Here is a 19109-nt window from a genome sequence, read left to right as displayed (position 1 = left end):
GTACATTATTTTCTTTGAAAAAAAGTAGTTGCATGAGTTTTGGGCAGTTTCGAGCTACTTTTGATCACGGGAGGATAAAAAAGAAGAGTAGATTGGTCTTTATATAATCAATGTTGGCAAGAAGCCAACACTCATAATTGAGGTGTCCTCGCAAGATGCAGAGAACAAATGAGACTAGCAAGCTTGGAACACAAACAGGCTACTCTAACAAAGACGTACAAAAGATATCAGAACTAAAGAAAAGGAATTGACATATCCCAATTAACTTCTTGTTAGCGAGTTTATGGATGATGGTTCAATTAAGGAGAGAAATAACAACATTCCACTCAGAAGATAAGATGTTTAGTAATAGAAGCATGGTGCTGTGGTGTGGAAATGGAAGGAAGATATGATGACTTACAGCATACATCTAAAAATAAACTGGACTGCTACATATTATTGCTAGGAGCAGAAATGAACACCATATATCAAAATTCAGGTGGTCTCTGGATATTATAGATATCATCAAACATGAAACATACCAGTTCTACAGCAGCTTGTATTTGTGTGAACTGTGAAGCGACTTCTTGCATGTATACATGGCTAATTAGAATGCAATCCCATAATGTTATTGTTCCCCTTCGTTGTAATTCACAATAGAAAGCTCTAACAAATAATTTTTATACACTAGTCAAAATTTTCTTAACAAGTTTTCTGATTGTAACTACAAGCAGTTTCTTCAACCACTAAATTCTTCATCAGACTCTGTGAGATCCTCATCTGAATCTGACTCCGTGAGATCATCATCAGATTGAAACTGATGACCCTCATCTTGTTGGGTCTTTGATTGAAATTCCTCCATTAATTCATCATCTGTGTCATCATGTTTACCGCTTAACTTCCTTGCTAGTATGCCTTCAAAAATGGAAGGAAGGACTTCCATGTCACCTTTCAAGTACCTGTCAATTCTGTGCTTCAGCTCTGCACATAGATATGCGTCAAAAAGGATGATGTAAGATACGTAAACACTGATCTTCAAAACATCAAAGTCAAGTTTCACAATCCAATTAGCTGCACGGGAGTTGGTGAGAGCTAGAGAGATATAAACTTGATATTTGATAGTACATAGAAGCTACCAGATTATTGAATGATAAGAAAATCAACAGCAGTATGAAGCTTTATGGTCCATCATAGCCTCACACTATTCTACACTAGTCAAAACTTAAAATAAGCATTGAAAAAGATAGGGTATTGAACATGGTAAAGATAATTGTTTCATTTATACCTATTGAAGGACCTAAATGACACATACTCAATACTTTTTAGTTGCAACACTTGCCTTTTAAAGATACAACACATTAACTGCAAAATTACAGTATTTGGCAACTTCTTTACTTTAAAATACCAATAGTATCCTAAATTCCTAATATATCAGATGGGTTCTCTCCTACCTCATCATTTATCCAATTATCCCTCACAGGCTTACACCAACCACCACTAGTCTTGTCAGCAGCATCAACATCCCCCCCAACCCACCCCGAGCAGCCAATTACTGCTCTCTCCACTGTAATCCTTTCATCCATCAGTTAGGACTAAGCTAGACCGCCAAATACCTCACCACAGTTACATAGATAAATAGGGAGAGTAAGAATCACATATCCCCTTCCCAAAACTAGTGATGAACAAATGTGGGCAGTAATTGATCAACTTCTGGCAAATAGCAGTTCTAGACTATGTTACTCGGACTCGGGTACCCATGTCCGACACGGGTACGTGTCCAAGTGTCCGACTCAGCTATTTTGTGAAAAAATTCTATGATTTTCAACTAAAATGAAGTGTCCATGTGTCATACCCATGTCCGAGGGTCGAGGGTCCGACACGGGTACTTGAGGTAAAATGAAGACTCCGAGTAACATAGGTTCTAGATAACCAATTCCAGCAATCCATGAGCACATTTTGACAGATTAAAGGTAGGAATATTTAATTGTCTATTGCTTGCCAGATGAGAGATTGAGATTGGAACTCTGGGGAGGATTGTGGCGTCCTGGCGGATGATGGTAGAGGTTGGGGTGGTGCAGCTTGATGCCTGTGGTAGGAGGGAGAGATTGGTTCACGTAAGGGGTGTGGAGGGGTGGCATGGCAGTTAGGGAAGGGAAGAGGGTATGTGGGCAATTGATAAGCCTTTCTACTTTTATTGTACGTGGTTTATGGTCCATTCCTTTTGTTGCAACTAAACAAAAACAGAGGAAGTAATACACATAATACCATGCTCAAATATCTAAAAACTATAGATATATAGTCATCTAAAAATTATTGATAAAGTCCTTGCTAATTGACTGAAACAATTTCTTGATAAAATTATTTCAGTTAATCAGAGTGCGTTTACCCCTGGACGACTTATAACTGATAACATTCCTGTGGCTTTTGAACTCTTTCATCATATGAAAAATTTGCCGAATAAAGGAGGGTATATGGCCATGAAGCTTGATATGTCGAAAGCTTATGACAGGATTGAATGGGATTTTCTTGAAGCTATTCTGGAGAAGTTTGGTTTTGAGCAGAATTGGAGTAACTGTGTTATGAAGTGTGTTCGATCGGTGAATTTTTCTGTGTTAATTAATGGGCGTCCCACTTTCTCCCCGGGTAGAGAAATACGGCAAGGTGACCCTATATCACCGTATCTATTCATTTTGTGTGCAGAGGTCTTCTCTCATCTCTTGCGGAGTGCAGAAGAACAGGGTAGTCTCATGGGGATTCGTGTTGTTCCCACGGCCCCTCCTATTAGTCATCTGTTGTTTGCAGATGATTGCATTATTTTTTCTAAGGCTACGGAGAGTAATGCAGAGGCTATTTTGGAAGTTCTCGAGATTTATGAGTTGTCTTCGGGCTAAAAAATAAATTTTGATAAGACAACTATTTCTTTTAGCAAGGGTATCTCGAGTCAGAAAAGAACGGAGTTGGCGCACAAAATTGGGGTTAGGGAGGTGGATGTTCATGATCATTATCTTGGTCTTCCGACGGTTGGGAGGTCTAAGAGAGTAATTACAAGAGGTGTGAAAGAAAAATTGTGGAAGAAGCTACAAGGTTGGAAGGAGATGGTTTTATAAGTACGGAGGTTATGATAAAGGCAGGGGCCCAATCTCTCCCCACCTACGCGATGAGTGATTTTAAATTTCCATCGTCTTTTTATGATGAATTACGATCTCTTGGAGCTCAATTTTGGCGGGGTCAAAAACAAGGAGAAAGAAAAATTCATTAGTTAGCTTGGAAGAAACTGTGCAAATCAAAGTTGGAAGGTGGTTTGGGTTTTTGAGATTTCAAGACGGTGGTCCCTTATTTTCCTTAAAAAACAGGAAAAAAGGCAAGCCAACTCATGATGAATCTCTTGCTGCAACATCAGTCTCGCCCTTTTCAACCATCAAAAAGAACAGTACCAGCACATAAAACGACTTGCTCTCTGGAATCAAGTCTTCTTCAATGGCTCACTTCGCCTACGCAACGAAGAGAAGTAGTTTACTTGCCTAACGATTCTGCTATTTTGGTGGCCGCTGATTCGCACGAAGGTGGTCCCTCTGGGGAAAAGGCGTGGTTCAATTGAACTCTTCTTGGTAAACAAGCTTGGAGATTGCTATTGAAACCGGAAAGTCTTCTGAGTAAAATCTTAAAGAGTCGGTATTTCCCGAATTCGACCTTTATGGATGCTACGCTTGGCTCGAATCCAAGCTATACTTGGAGAGGTATTTGTGAGGCAAGTTGGGTTGTTTGAAAGGGTATGAGGTGGAGGGTGGGAGATGGGCAGCAAATTCGAGTTTGGACTGACGAATGGGTGCCAAAATATTTGCTTGGCGTGCTTGCCAAGATGCTATTCCGACAAGAAGAGGGATTAGTTTTCGGGTTCCTGATTATGATCCGATGTGTACAGTCTGCTGTAGGGAAGAGGAGTCTGTAATTCATGCTTTGAAGAATCGTAGGGCTGCTAAAGCTGTGTGGAAACACAAAGAGTATGCTTTTGTTGCAGAGCTAAATTCTCGCAATATTTTTGATTGGTGGGAGAGCTGTTTTTTGGAGCTTGATGAAGAGGATGTGGCTAATGTAATTACCATCAGTTGGGCAATCTGGAATGCTTGAAACTCGCTGATCATGCCAGGGGAAAACTCGGTGCCTCGAGATGTGGTGAGGTACGCAATGAAGGTCAGTGGGGAAGCTCGAGAGGGGCAACGTGGGGCTGCTGGTAAGGGAGGTGCTGTGTCTGCCTTCCCTACTGTTTGGTCTCCTCTTGAGGTTGGCTGGTCGAAGCTCAATGTGGATGCGGGTGAAGTGGGAGCTCTAGGTTGGGTTTTGGAGTTGTGGTGTGTGACTCATGTGGGGTTGTTAGTGGTTGTGCAGTTCTCATTGGCAAAGTGGGATACTCAAATTGCAGAAGCAAAAGCTATTGCTTGGGGCATGAGATTTGCGTTGGAGTTGGGCTTAAGGAAGGTCATCGTAGAGGGTGATTGCTTGGATGTTAATCAAGCCCTGAAGGAGAAGGCTGGTGGTTTGAGTTCCTTTCATTTAGTTCTAGAGGATATTTTATTTTTATGTTCTTCTTTCACTAGTATCTCTGTGAAGCGTGGGGGTAATAAAGTAGCACATTATTTGGCTCACCTTCAACCTTGGAAAGTCGGTCGTGTGGAACAATGGGTTCCCTCCATGTATTCTTGACATTGCTTCGTCTGATTTAGTAATATAATTCCATTCGTGGGTTTTTTCAAAAAAAAAAAAAAAAAAAAAAAAAAAAAAAAAAAAAAAAAAAAAAAAAAAAATTATTGATAAAGTGATTTAAGACTGGGAGTACAAAAATATTACGCAAAAGGTTAAGCTATTACATACCCTTCATAAAGATTAACATGTTGCAATTACAAAAGTTGTTCGGCAGCTTTTTATAAATTAAAATATATACTATGTTGATTTGTTAGGGCTTTTAAAGATTGAATTTGACTATAAAGTCATATTCTTTTGTACTGAAATCAATCATTCAAGTAAATTAAAAATTTAGAAATACAGTCAATCCAAAATATTAGATCTAATTCTCAATTTCCCATCAAGTTTATTCCATATATTTTATCATAAAGGCGAGTATGAAATTTTCATTCTATATTTCCCTAATATGATATATATATATATATATATATATATATATATATATATATATATATATATATATATATATATATATATATATATATATATAGGAGAAGAATATGCTAATACTTAGAAAATGGATTCTAGGATTCCTGACTTACAAAAGACCACTAACAAATAAATAGCATGTTCTTCTCCTAAACTTTAGGAATATATATATATATAATTTGTACTCAATTACCGAATCATAAAAAACTAAACTAGATTTGTTTTAATTGTTTAATTTAATGACATATGCTGATCATCTTACAATATAGGTGCTCAATCACAAACTTATTGCACCATAATAAATAACCATAATTTATATCATGATTTAATCTGTAAAATTTTTCAAACTTAAAACATAAAATAGAATCAAGAAATCATTTGAATAAAGATAAATATAAGCGAAAAACAACATCATGAGTATGATTTATTATTACCAAAAGCCACCCATTTTCAATTCCTTAGGAATCTATCACTCAAAATAAATATACTTTACGGATAATGTCTACATTTATGATAGAACTTGAACGTATGCAAAAGTTTAATGATCCGAATATGATACAATAAATTTACATTATCATGTATTACAAATCATTGTATAACATTTTGGTGGAAGACTTATTTCTAATTTGTGAGCCCTCATGTCTCTCACTCTAACCTTGGCGAATACTTCCATCACCATATCAATTTTTTGTAGTATAGCATATATTTATAGTGGAATATATTGGTTCTTTGTTCCACCATTCTTGCACATGTTAGTTCGAGATTTTTCTACTTACAACTAGATTTCTATTCTCTACATTTTTCTACAAGATTTTTCCATACACTAAAAATTCCAGATTATTCTTTACTATTCTAGACAATTATCGACACTAGATTTTTCAAGATTACCATTTTAATTGTAACCATTTCCTAATAACTGTTTTATATAACACTATAGGCAATGTATAGACTAATAGACCTCCATTTGCTATTCAAATTACAGAAAGCAAAAGGAAACTTACATTCGAGCACAGTACCTCCACACTACTAAATATATTTTAGTATAGAAATTACTAACATCATCTTTTAGACACAGACTTACTAGTGTTACTACTTTGTAGACACCTAACAACATTGCTCGTTTTAGATACATAACAAATGTAAGAAAAGGGAATCACCACTAATATATGTAGTAAACTAGTATAGCCTTACATTAATTTCCAAAGTTCAATTCAACTTCAATAGCATCACTTCCAACATCTTAAAGCATTATTAAGAAGTTTCAATGTAACAAACCACAATACATCCACAAGTTCAAAACTTTCAAGAATATTCACAAGATTATAGATTCAACGAAACATATTTTACATCAACGAAAATTTATTTTACACATCTATACTAATATTTAATAACAGGAAAACATAAAGGAAATTTAGAGTGCCATGTGTCAATTTTGTTTTCCATTTTTTTTTTTTTTTTTTTTTTTTTTTTTTGTAATATATGTCTTTTCATCCTAATGTTCAGTTTATTTCCAAATGAAACTTCATTCCACTTAAATTTATTCCCAGAGAATTAGTTTCTTCTTTCAAAATTCATACGAAAACTAACTTTTATACGATAATTCTTAAATCAGCCCTTCACAAAAAAATATCTCATCAAAAGTTTAACCCATGCATTACACTGGGTAAATACTAGTTAGTATTAAAATTATACTATTTGCATTCAAAAACATGAACTTCAATTCAATCAGAATCAAAAGTATTCAAAAAATTAAAATTGAAAGCATAAAAAATGTACCAGTAGACAGGTAATGCAATGAAAGAAAAGAGATTAATAGATTAATTTATTAAAGTATCAAATTAATGATTGGAAACTATAACACTTCTCATTTACAGGGGCAGAGAGAGTTCACAATATGAAGCAACAATAAATACGATACAAATTAGAAAATTATATGTCACAAATTCGAACTTCAAAATGCAAACTTCAAATCGAAGTTAAATTTGCAAGATTATTTATATACCCTTCACACGTTCATCGGAATAGAAAAAGGCTGACTAACACAACGCCTCCAAAAGCAAATTTTTAGAAAATTACTGAACAACAAAATTCTAACCAAAACAACAATAAAATTAAACACAATCACATAAGTAGAACTCAATTATCCATGGTACTCAATTACATGAATAATGTCACTATATAATACTTGGTAAACATCAAGATATGGTATAAATTGTTCCTTTTCTTCAAGGATTCCAATAAACAGAAAACGAACAAATTCAACTTCAATTGATTTTCAATAATGTTAAAAAATAAATAAATAAAAAATAAAAAAAAAATACAAGATAATAAAACGAAAAGTTGGGAATCACCTTGAGTAGTGACATCGGTGGGTAAATCGTCAACAGAAGAAGATTCTGGAATATCATTACTGCTTTGGACCTCAGAAGGTTTAGAGTGAGAAGAGGACTGAGATGAGGAATATTGACGCAAGAATGCAAAAAAAGAGGGGAGAGAAAATAAAGGTGAAATTTGAGGTTTACAAAATGATTTGGGAATGGAGTTTAATCGGATAGTACTGAGTCTACGGAGGAGGAGCAGTCTATTCATGGCGGCTTTCGTTGAGACTTTCTTTTGGTGGGCTCCGATTGTATCGCCGGAAACAAGTGCAAATTTTGAGTTAGTTTGGAGTGGAAATTAGCTAGTTTAAAACATACCATGCCCTAATTTATCTCTTTGATTCTTTCAAAAAAAAAAAAAAAAATTTATCTCTTTGATTAAGTGCGTGTTTGGTTCCAATGAAAATTAATTTGAATAAGTTATCACGATAATCTATTATTATTAACTAGTATAAGTCCCGTGCAATGCACAATTTTTACAAAAATTTATTACAAATTACAGCGTTTAGTTATTAGTACAATATATAACGTTTAAAATGAATTAAATTACTGAACATATTAAAATAACTTCACTATATACAGTACATTATTCATTATATACAATACTATGGACCCATCATTTTGTTGATGGGTTTATTCTTGAAAATAAAATATAAAGTACAACATATGCATATAATTAGATAAAAAAAGAATAATTTAAAGTCTTATAGTAAATTACTACTTTAATCCACTATAAAAATGGAAAGAAAGATATGAAAATATATATTGGTAAAACATATATGGAACTATGGAAGAAATTTGATGTAAAATATAGAAGTTAATATTTCACAAAAAAAAAAAAAAAAATAAAATAAATAAATAAATAAATAAAAACAACACATTTAGGCGGGACAATTTTTAATTAGAACATGACACGTGTCATCTCAAAGTTCTCCTTTAGTATAAAATAATAGATGAGAATTTATTTTCCGCATTTAAAATAAGTAGAATTGAAAATCGGGAAAAGGGTAGTACTTGGTATACAAAATTAAATGAAATGTTGCCAACTCGGCCAAGAAAAGAGGAAAGGAAAAAAAAATGGCCCACTTCAAAATAAGATTCACTTTCAACCAATAGGGAGCTTGGTTTACAAGATTATTTTATACACGAAGTGTATCCTTAACATCTCCTTGAAAATCGTGTCTAAAAAAAGTTTCTTCTTTTAATGGGCTCCAGCTATAAATGTGGTAAACTGACATTGTAAACTTAATTGTTAAAGCTTTCACCTTCATCCCACCCACCATATCTGTCGAGTTAACTCAATTGAAGGAGCTTGAGCTTCGATCATCTTCATCCTCTACCAACCTTCCACCGCACTACCATCAATCTTCACCAGCGGAATCATTATCGGGGACGACGAACCCTATGAAAAGGGTGAAATCAAGGGCAAATTCGATCCCAAAGGGTAGGGGTGACCAAGTCCTCCATTGAAGCTACTATTGAGTTTGATCTCCTCCATTCAAGAGCTTGCTTTTCTCCATTGTTAGTTATGAAATTTCGAGAACGACATTAACGCTAAAGTAACAGTAATCTGGCATTAAAGATATGAACTTGTGAAATTACTATGCTGCTCATACTTGTCCATAACACTTTACTATTTTAACCCTAGATAAATAGCTAAAGTTTATTATTTTAAAATACAAAGTTTAAAAAGACATTTGTCCTCAACCTTTTTTTTTTTTTTTTTGTGATTTTTTGATAACTTGGGCAGTTAACGCGATGTACGCATTATGACTAGCCATGTAGAAGTTCATTCATGTTGGCCTTATGTTATAATTTTAGTTGATGGTAGCATTAATGGGGAAGATATGTTAATAAATATTTTTAGGGGCATAATCGTCTCAACACTATTCATAAGAGTTTAGTCATAATTTTTAAAAGGTAGGGATTATTTTGGGTGTTTTTGTCCCTCGGGAGAGTTAAAGCTCGAAGACTAGTCCGACGGCGCCTGTACCTGCAAGAACAACGGAGACTCCGGTTGGTTGGAGCTCCGTCTCCAACGATCAAGTTAGAACATGTATGGAGTAGGTAAAAAGGTGCGAAAAGTAAAGGAGATCTTCTTGGATTCCGAGATCAGGTGTTTTCTCTGATGTAAGAGAATGTAGGGTATGTTGTAATTAATTATAGGTCCTCCCCCAAAATGGGGAAAATCTCCCTATTTATAGGGTCATTGGTAAATGTGCCCCTGATTAGGTCACTCTGACCTAATCTCGTTGGGTTGCGCCGAATTACAGCTTTCCCAGGATTTGGGCCCTTAAAGGCCGCCCTTTCTCCCAAATTCTGGGAATGACACGTGTCAAAGGGAGATTGGTCCAATTTGGACGAATCTTGGGTTGACACGTGTCACTCAGCCACCCTTTTCTTTTTTTTTTTTTTTACTTTTTTTACTGTGAAATTTTAACCTTTCATATTCCATAGAAATTACAAGGATACTCATGTATTTACCCCTCTATAAATACGAGTTTTACCCTCCTTAATTTGGACGTTTCCAAAACTTTTTTAGAGAGAGAAAGTCAAAGCATTCTAGATAGAGAAGCTCTGACCACCGTCTGTGTTAACACACAATCGTCGTTTCTTTTCCGCCTGCCCCAATCGGTTGAGCAACCTCTTGTGCCATATACAAGCAAGGTCACCCTCACCAGCCTACTACAGCCGGTCAACGCTTGACCCATTCCAGAGTCAAATTCTAAAGGTACGGTCTCCTAGTACGACTGAGTCTAGGATTGGGAGCGCCGGCTCTGGGTGCATGGAGCAATTTTGTACATCCCCCCAACCGACCGTCTCTATGTCTGTGCAGGACATAATGGCTAGAACTAAGCAAACAGCCACCAGACGGCAGAGAAGAGACAGTTCATTGGAAGTGTCGTCTGATGAAGTGACCCCGGTTGAGGGGGAATAAATGCAAGATGATTCGGGAGAGTACTCCCCGTTTGGGATCCCTAGGACCCCTAGTGATACAATATTAGGTGAAGTTGAGGGTAGAGATGGCGAGGAAGATGTCTCCCAAGTTGAACTTGAGGAAATTGGACCCAAAGATGGAGACGGGGAGGGATCTGCGTTTGACTCGGGGTTAGATGGCGAAGAGGTCTCCCAGGAGAGAGACGGGGGGAGCACCGCCTCTGGGTCTAGCTTTGAGGATAGTAGCGATGCTCCTCTATCCCCGCTTGAGGATAGTGAGGCCGAGGAGAGGAAAAAATGGGACAAGAAGGCGAACCCCTTCGAAATCCACGTCTCCGCCAAAGAGAGAGAAAGCATGGTGAAGGGGCTTAAAAATTTTAAACTCAAACGGCCCCTGGGGGATGGATATACGATCCAGGTGCCACCTGAGTTAGGCACTGTCTCTTGGAAGGGCGATCAGGAGAACGCCAATGCCTACTTTGGTTGTTATGAGGCGACATTCCTGGCTGGCCTCCGGTTCCCCCTCCATGATGCTGTGAAAGCCATCTTGGGAGGATATGGCCTAGGCGTCTGGTAGTTAACCCCAAACTTGTGGGCTAACATCCTTGGATACGTCGCCGCCTGCGAGATGCAGGGTTTGAATCCCGGCTGGGAGGCTTTTGCACACATGCACTACCTTAGCCGCAGCCCAGGCGGTTGGAGGGCGTGGTACACCCTGACCACTTACCCTAAATATCAAATGACCTTAGACAAGGTATCCAAGTCTGACAACTGGAAGCATCGGTTCTATTTACTGTCTGCTCCCACCCGGCGTGAAAATTTTGAACTTCGTCGGTATAATAAGAAGCCTGACCTTCTTGGTCAGAAATGTGCCCTCCCTCGGATTCTAGAGGACGACTATGAGAAAATCATAGAACCGGGGTTTTTTGAACTTGACACTGAGACCCTCTCAACCGGGGACATAATAAAGGTTCCAAGGAATTGGATACCCATGAGCGCATGGCTGAGGGACGAGGCATTCTTGTCCGCCTGTGGGTTGAGCACAATGTTCACAAAGCATATGTTTACTGCGCATCTGGCATTTTGCCGTTTGTACTATTGCTCTGCCAATTAATTATGCTATTGAACTGAGTCTGTTTGTTTATTTTTTTTTGCAGAAGAGGCTTTGAGAATTCTCCCCGAAGACAAGATCCCCAAACAGTCCTCTGCCCAAATTCGCAAGAATCTAGCGGAGGCTAAAGCTGCTGAAATAAAAGCCAAGGTATGAACCCATCTGGATACCCATCTTCGACATTCACAAGAGCAGATTTGCCGGTTGCGTGCTTAATAAGAAATTTCATTTGTACGGTGGAGAGGTTCCTAAATCCCTCAACAAGCTGTTCAAGCGGGGACGAGACGACACCGCCTCCACTCCTGCTAAGTCTTTGAAGACTTCGTCCGCCTAGACGGCTCCAGATGCTTCGTCTGGAAAAAACCGCCTGCGCATCAGGGGGAAAAACGTCACGCTTGGAGGCTTCGGACTTGGCCAGGGGTGCCCTAACTCCATCCGGCCTCTCTGCGCCTGCAGGTGATGTAAACCTGCGGGCTTCTGAAGGTATTAGTAATCCTTTCGAAACGCCGTCTGAGCTTGGTTGCTTGCGAGTGAAATCTCACTCTCAACAGACCTCTTCGTCGGACAACCGGTGTAGGGAATATTTCAAGCATCCCACACTTGAGCCCCACTGTGATCATACACTTAAGCATGGTGGCGTCCAAAGGGAAGGAAGCTAGAGTAAAAGAGAGAGACAGCTTCTAGCTTTTTAGAGAGAGAGAAAGAGATGATTGTTGATTGTGAATGATTGTTGATTGTTGGTGATGATTGATGAATGATAACGGAGGAGATACGACCCCTATTTATAGAAAAAAAAAAGCTCGGAAACAAATCAAGTCCTATTTGGAATAAAAACTAGCATCTGTCACCAGGCGACAAACATCAGCGCTATGCGACAAGCTTAGCGCCAGGCGACAGATGTTAGCGCCAGGCGACAGACTTTGTCGTTTGGCGCTAATTAAAAGATAAAACGCGCTTTTGTACGGAATCCTCTTCTTAATATGATTAAGCAGCAAATTCCGTGTTTATCAAATTAAAATCAGGTTTATCATAAAACACTTATTTTATTCCAAATAAAACTCTATAAAATATAATTATTAATCCTAATTCCATTAGAATTAAAAGGAACCTTCTAGATATTCTAGAAGATTAAAATCAATCATAATAACTTTAGGAATAATAATTAATAGGCCCTCCTCTAGATCATTGGGCCACATATAAAAATCATTTCGGGCCCAATTTAATATAATCCATAACTTCCTCATTATTCATCGGAATTGGGCTTATAATATATCGTTGAAAATCTCTTTTCGAGCCCAATACAACTACACTATTATTGGACCCTTATCATGGACCAAACTAAATTGGACTAGCAATTTTCATAAATAGAGTAAGAAAAGAAATGTTTTCGAAAACAGAAAGAGAGATATTTTAATAAAAACATCCACATCACTAGACCTTTCACACTTTCACTTCGTTCGATAATCAAATGACGTGAAAGGTATTCATCACTGGGTTTGGTTTAGGGGAGACACATTTGGGTGTCTATAGAAGCCCCCACTTTAACTGAGTTTGGAGAAACGTAAGTTTCGAAAACGAAAGGTCTAAGTAGCGATAGGGACTGAGAATGATTCAGAACGTTCTGCGATCCTATATCACTCTTGCAATGCTGATACCTGCAAACTAGCGTTAGTTAAAACAGATAAAAGAGTTAAGAAACGAGTATCTTTCACCATCAAGTACACGTCTCTGGAGTAATCGATTTTGTTTGATGATCTTCCTCAAGCTAGGGGATATCGCCTGAAGACTGCTACGCTTGCAGCTGCCTTCAATTTCCGCTGTGATAGTCTTCCACATCTTAGGGAACACCATCGAAGATAACTCCGCTTGTAGTCACCTCCTGGTTTCTGACAACCTTCCACATCCTAGGGAACATCATCGATCAATGCTGCTACATCTCGAGCTTTTTTCTTGAATCATGGTGACAACTTTCCCAATCATAGCGAATGTCGTCGAAGACCACCTCATCACGAACCGTTCTTCTCAAATCTAGGTGACAACCTCCAAAATCTTAGCGAACGTCGTCGAAGACCGCCCATCTCGTGCCATCTTCTCAAATCAGGGTGACAACCTTCTCAATCTTAGTGAACGTCGTTGAAGACCGCCCATCTCGTGCCATCTTCTCAAATCTGGGTGACAACCTTCTCAATTTTAGTGAATGTCGTCGAAGACTGCCCATCTCGTGCCATCTTCTCAAATCTGGGTGACAACCTTCTCAATCTTAGTGAACGTCGTCGAAGACCGCCCATCTCGTGCCATCTTCTCAAATCCATATGATAATTTCCACCATCTTAGTGAAAGCTATCAAAAACTATTTCATCTCGAATCGTTCTTTTCTCAAATAAAATAATAACTTCCCCAATCATAGTGAAAGCTATCGAAGGTTGTTTCATCTTGATCTATCTTTCTCAAATCCAAGCAAGAGGCTCTTTTAATCTTAAAGCCTTCTATTGAAAGCTTCTTCATCTTGAATTTTCAAATCTTCTTGTCTTTACTTTTAGGAGTAATCGACCTTTCTAGCTTTGCGAAGAACCTTATCTTAAGATTCTCCAAGTCAATCTCTGTAGAAATCTCCATCTTAGGGATCCTTTGTGATTATAATCAATCACTACTCAAATCAGTTTTCAAATTTGCTTAATTAATATGCAATCAGTAATTTGATCGTCATCAAGTCGATCATCAATCAAGACCGTAATCGGGCCGACTACTAATCAAAGGTGTCAAAAGTTGTTCATTCGATATGATCGTCATTAGGCCGATCTTCAATCAAGGTGCAATCGGGCCGATTACCAATCTTGTCAATTTGCTTATAGGGGCTAACTGGCGTACCAAGGAACCCAAAATTACTGCATGAGGTCTGCATAATCATTTATGGGGGCCATATATCTTATCACCGCACTCGCGCGCACCAGTGCATACTGTCGCCAGTATTTTGCTATGTCGCCAGGCGACGAGCTTTAGCGCCTGACGACAACCTTGTCGTCGGGCGCTGCAGTCGCTGCTGCTGCTGTTCGTTGCTCGGTTTCACTCCGAACCTTCAACTTGGTCATTTCCTTTCAACCAAATCCGCTCAAGTCTTTTGCAAATTAAAGCTCCTCATCTTTAATTTACCGATCCATATAAGAATTTCATGCTTTTAAATTCGTGGTTTTTCGAAAAATCCGGGAACGTCCTTACTCGCTTGTTCTTCGGGAGTGATAGTGCCTTGAAACTCTGTCGAAAATCCTATCCTTCAAGATTTTAACGAGTCTAAGTTAATTTCCGTAGAGATCTTTCATCTTGGGAAATTCGCCATTATGACCAAAAACTATTTTGAACGAGGTGCTTGATCAAATCCGGATGTGCTCAATTAATCAGCCTGATCGTCAGTCTAACTGTGATCAGGCCGACTCTAGTTTATTTGCTAAGCCATTTGTGTCCTTTTGCTTCAAATCTTTTGTACCTGCATTTATATTTTGGACTATAGGACTTTGCTTATTTTTTTTAGGGTTGTCCTAAGGCTTAGTGTTGCTTGATTCATTGCATAATACACATATGACTTGACATGACTCAAGGTATAAACTTGACTTAATGATGACTCACTTCGTGTTACTCGTGTGTGCAAAGTGTTGACTCATGACTCAATGTGCGACTCAAAAACGCGGAAAAACAAAAATTTCCGTCATTTTTGTGGAGGGTACTGACTTTCTCCCAAAAAAAGAAAGACGTAAAAAGAAGAAGTGAAGTTTTTGAAGGTGCATGTTGAATGAGCTTAGTCAAGTGTAGGCGTTGACGTTGTATCTTATAGATTTCCACGTTGTATCTCATAGTGCAAGGATTGTAACATCCTAGACTATCCTAGTTAACTCGATAGTGAAAGTATTTAGGTAACTTAGGCATGGAGGCTAAGTACTTCATACTTAATGATGCAATGATGAGTGATTTTGATATGACAAGGCATGCTTCAACGTTATGCTAAGACTTTATAGAGGTGGATTATTTGGTCATGTATTTGTGACGTGTGTGAAAGTGATACTAAAGTTAGGCTGCAAAGGCTAACGGTATGGAAAATTATTATTTCAAGAAGAGTCAAATGATGGTGACTCTTAGGCTAGGTAAGCTAATGATGTAGGGATCAAGCCCCCAAGTCTAGCTTCTAAATGGATAGGGATGAGCATAGGAGATCCCTTGATATGATCAATTATGAACGTAAATATGAATGCATTTTTATTACGCCCGCACCTCGATGTGAGGTTGCGTACATATCCGTTAGGAATCAGGCCGAACGTAGCTCTAGCCGAACCTCGCACAAGTATGTGTATACCTCAAAGAAGTCTTTTAAGGGTTGTAACGTGGTTAGGCTAAAGGTTGAAGAAGAAGGGGATAAAGGCTCAAGACCCTAGATAAGCCCCCAAGGTGTGCAACCTTGTTTTTGAGATCTTTATATTTTTATGCTTGAGGTTTCCTCACCTTTTAACTCTCTTTCTTTTGTTTATTTTTTGCTCTCTTTTTTTTGCTTTTGCATTTTTTGATAATTGTGGGTAATCTCGATCATGCGGTCTATCACTCACTTGGCATTCATGTTTCTCAGGCAAGGTACCAAGCACTCGATAAGAGACGCAATCCGAGACGTGTTCTTATCAAAGACATGTTCATATCAATGACATTGGAACACTTGCCCTTTTGTAGATTTTTATTATTTCTGCTTTTTTTAATTTTTTAATTTTTCGAAATTACTCAAGCTTTTGTTCTTTGAAAATTACATAAGTTGCACACCATCCCATCCCAAGGTTAGGTAGATGTGGGTCGAAGAAAGAAAGGTCTATCGTTGGACGAGGCTCAAAGTGGTTTGTCAAGAAAGGATTGTATATTTGAAGGGTGAAAGGTAATATGATATGGCTACAAGGGGTGCCTCTAATCATAAGTATACGTTGTGTTTAGTTCGACATGGATTTTTTTTTTAAAATGCAATAATCATATGCAAGAAAAGAAATGCTCATTTTATTAAAAGGTAAAAAGGAAAAAAACCTAAAAAATAAGATCTAAGGAAAATGAAAGGTGCCTATGCTAGACTTATTGGGGAAAGGATGAATAAAAGAAATAGAAAAAGAGGTCACAAAATCTTGTCATTGAAGCTCGCCTCTTGTCTTATGCCTTATCATCACTCGCTTTTCTTGCCAGCTGGAGGTATAGGAAGCTTGTTATTATCGATCAAGTATTGGATAACCTCTTTTAGCTTCCAACAGCTCTCAATAGTATGACCCCTACCTTGATGGTACTTGCAATGTGCATCTGGGTTCCAACTAGGCAATCTCTTCTCAGGTGCGGGATCTTGAATAGGTCCAATGGGAGTAATGAGTCCCTTGGCATGGAGTCGATCGAAGGCAGTATCATAGCTCATCCCAATAGGAGTTAAATCTTTCTTTAGTTGCTTTTTAGACCCTTGATTTTCCATGGCTAAGACTTCATTGAGATCAAAGGTAGTAACATTGTTACTAGAGTGGGTGTTTTCAGAAGAAGAAGGATTGTCCTTCTTCTTTCCTTTCCAGCCACTGTTGTTGTTATTGTTAGTAGCTTTTTGCTTTGCTAAGTCATCTTCGATTTCGCTACCTATGTCGTAGACGGCCTTGAAAGTATTCAAATTATGTTGATATTTCAAATGCTTCGAATACTTGTCTTGAAGGTTCTTGATGAACATCCTTACAGACTCCTTTTCAATAAGGACCTCGACTATATTAGCGGAAATTTCTCTCCACTTGTTGAAGAAAAAGTTAAACCCTTCATTTTCTTTTTGTTTTATCATCTCAAGTTGTCTATGGTCCGTTTCAACTTGAATGTCGCAATTATATCTATCAATGAAAGCGTTTATTATTCTGTCCCAAGTAGAGGTTTTTTCTTTGTCAAGGGAAAAGAACCATTATCGACAAACGATTTCAGGAGATAAAGAAAACAAAGAAGGAAAGACTTTCCTATTAATCCCTTTAATATTCATTATGGTTTCAAAAGCCCTTAAGTGAAAATAAGGATTATTTGTTGGCTTGAACTTAGGGATGTCATTGGCATTGAACTTCTACGGAAGAAGCTCCCTGTCCACCGAGACCCCTTGTGAGTTAATGCCTTGGAATCTATAGTCATTGGATATTTTTCTCAAGCTTTCTTGCATGACCTCCATTTGTTGTTTCCTCACAGGGTCATTGACTTGAAGAGCTATACTCTTCATCAATTCAGTTAGGTTGGCCATGTCCTTCTTGAGTTCATTAACTTCTTCTTAAGACGCCATTATCTTCTTGGCTTTTCTTTTCCGACTTATGGGTTTGTCAAAAAGTAGTATTTGAACAAAGGTGTTGTCCTTGATTAATCTCCCTTCTCTCCTTGACCAAGTGCTGTGAAAAGGGAAGTTATGGATACTTTTTGTTAATTATTTGACTCAAACTCTATTCAACATGCAGTAGATAGAAGGAGGTAGGAAGAATGAAGGTTGTGATATGGAGAAACCATGTAGAGAATGGAAGGACGATGTAGATGTAGAGGTATGAAAGAATTAAGAATAGAATGTACCCCCAACTCAAATGACGGAAAAACCGACTCATGTATGAACCTAAGACAAGGTCATGGTGATATATTCACAAAGTGTGTGCTAAGACTAGTGAGTGTAGGTGACATGTTTGACTCGTGTCTTGACCATGTGACTATGTGCCTAATTAAAAACATGACTACTGTCGTTAATAAACTGATTAAACCGATTAAGAAAATTGATTAGTTAGACTCGTCGTGAAGACTCGAGCAAAAGCATGGACTGTCATCGAATGACAGGACTATCGCCAAACGCTAAGGACCAGCGCCAGACGACAACATTGTCGCCTGGCGCTATTTAATAACGCGTGATGCTACAGCCCAAATCTCTACGCCATTGCTGGAACATTGGTCTGGAACTGTTTCCAGTATTTTACTCTAAAAGGACGAACCTAAAGTCGTACTAAGTCAAGTTTAATCAATTTATTTAGTTTTTAATCATTAATTAATTTAGCATAGTCCTTTAGTCATTAATTAGTTTATTTAAACTCATTCACAAGTCAAACAAACGGTTAGTGGAAACACATATAGGTTATGCACAAACAAATAATGCACAAGTAGTCAAATAGTCACAATACGATGCAATGAGTTTGCAACCTAACCATGGCTCTAGTTCTCTAAAGTTCGGAATATGGGTTAGTCAAAGAGGGTCCATGGTTATGAGTCCGGATGCACCACGCGGAAGCCTTACCTTTGAAAGGGTTGGCGCGAGTGGATGGGACCCCGCGAGTTAAACTCGCTTCCACGGTTTGGTGAATTCACAAACTCGGATGTACCCGTCGTTGCCAGGAGAGTTCGATTGGGTAGATGGAGCGTGAATCCCCAGAGGGTTATGGCCACATGTAGAACACATATGGGTTTCAGAAAAAAGGGAAAAACTCAATCAGGAAGTAAAATCGAGCAAACAGTACTAGAAACTAGTCGAAACAAGAAGGTAGATTTCT

The 19109-nt window shown here is 38.1% G+C and overlaps 1 protein-coding gene across 1 annotated transcript; it reads right to left on the bottom strand.

Moving 5' to 3' along the window:
* Nucleotides 1-478: 478 nt before the first annotated feature.
* Nucleotides 479-7812, bottom strand: LOC145568775 (uncharacterized). Its single transcript, XM_081628184.1, has 2 exons — nucleotides 7500-7812; nucleotides 479-960 (listed from the first exon to the last, which is right to left on the bottom strand). The coding sequence occupies exons 1-2, from the start codon at nucleotides 7735-7737 to the stop codon at nucleotides 719-721; spliced, it is 480 nt and encodes a 159-aa protein (XP_081484310.1). The 5' UTR covers nucleotides 7738-7812; the 3' UTR covers nucleotides 479-718.
* Nucleotides 7813-19109: the final 11297 nt, after the last annotated feature.

This window comes from Chenopodium album, chromosome 11, assembly GCF_948465745.1.
Source record: "Chenopodium album chromosome 11, dcCheAlbu1.1, whole genome shotgun sequence".
Taxonomy (NCBI): Eukaryota; Viridiplantae; Streptophyta; class Magnoliopsida; order Caryophyllales; family Amaranthaceae; genus Chenopodium; species Chenopodium album.
Note: the sequence above shows the minus strand (reverse complement) of the source record. Positions and strands in the feature narration are given on the sequence as shown.

Bases quoted from the DNA above. Each gene is read 5' to 3' on its own strand.
- LOC145568775 (XM_081628184.1), bottom strand. From the start codon at position 7,737: ATGAATAGACTGCTCCTCCTCCGTAGACTCAGTACTATCCGATTAAAC. The intron at 961-7,499 runs GTGATTCCCAAC...ATCTATGTGCAG, and splicing joins CACCGATGTCACTACTCAAG to AGCTGAAGCACAGAATTGAC.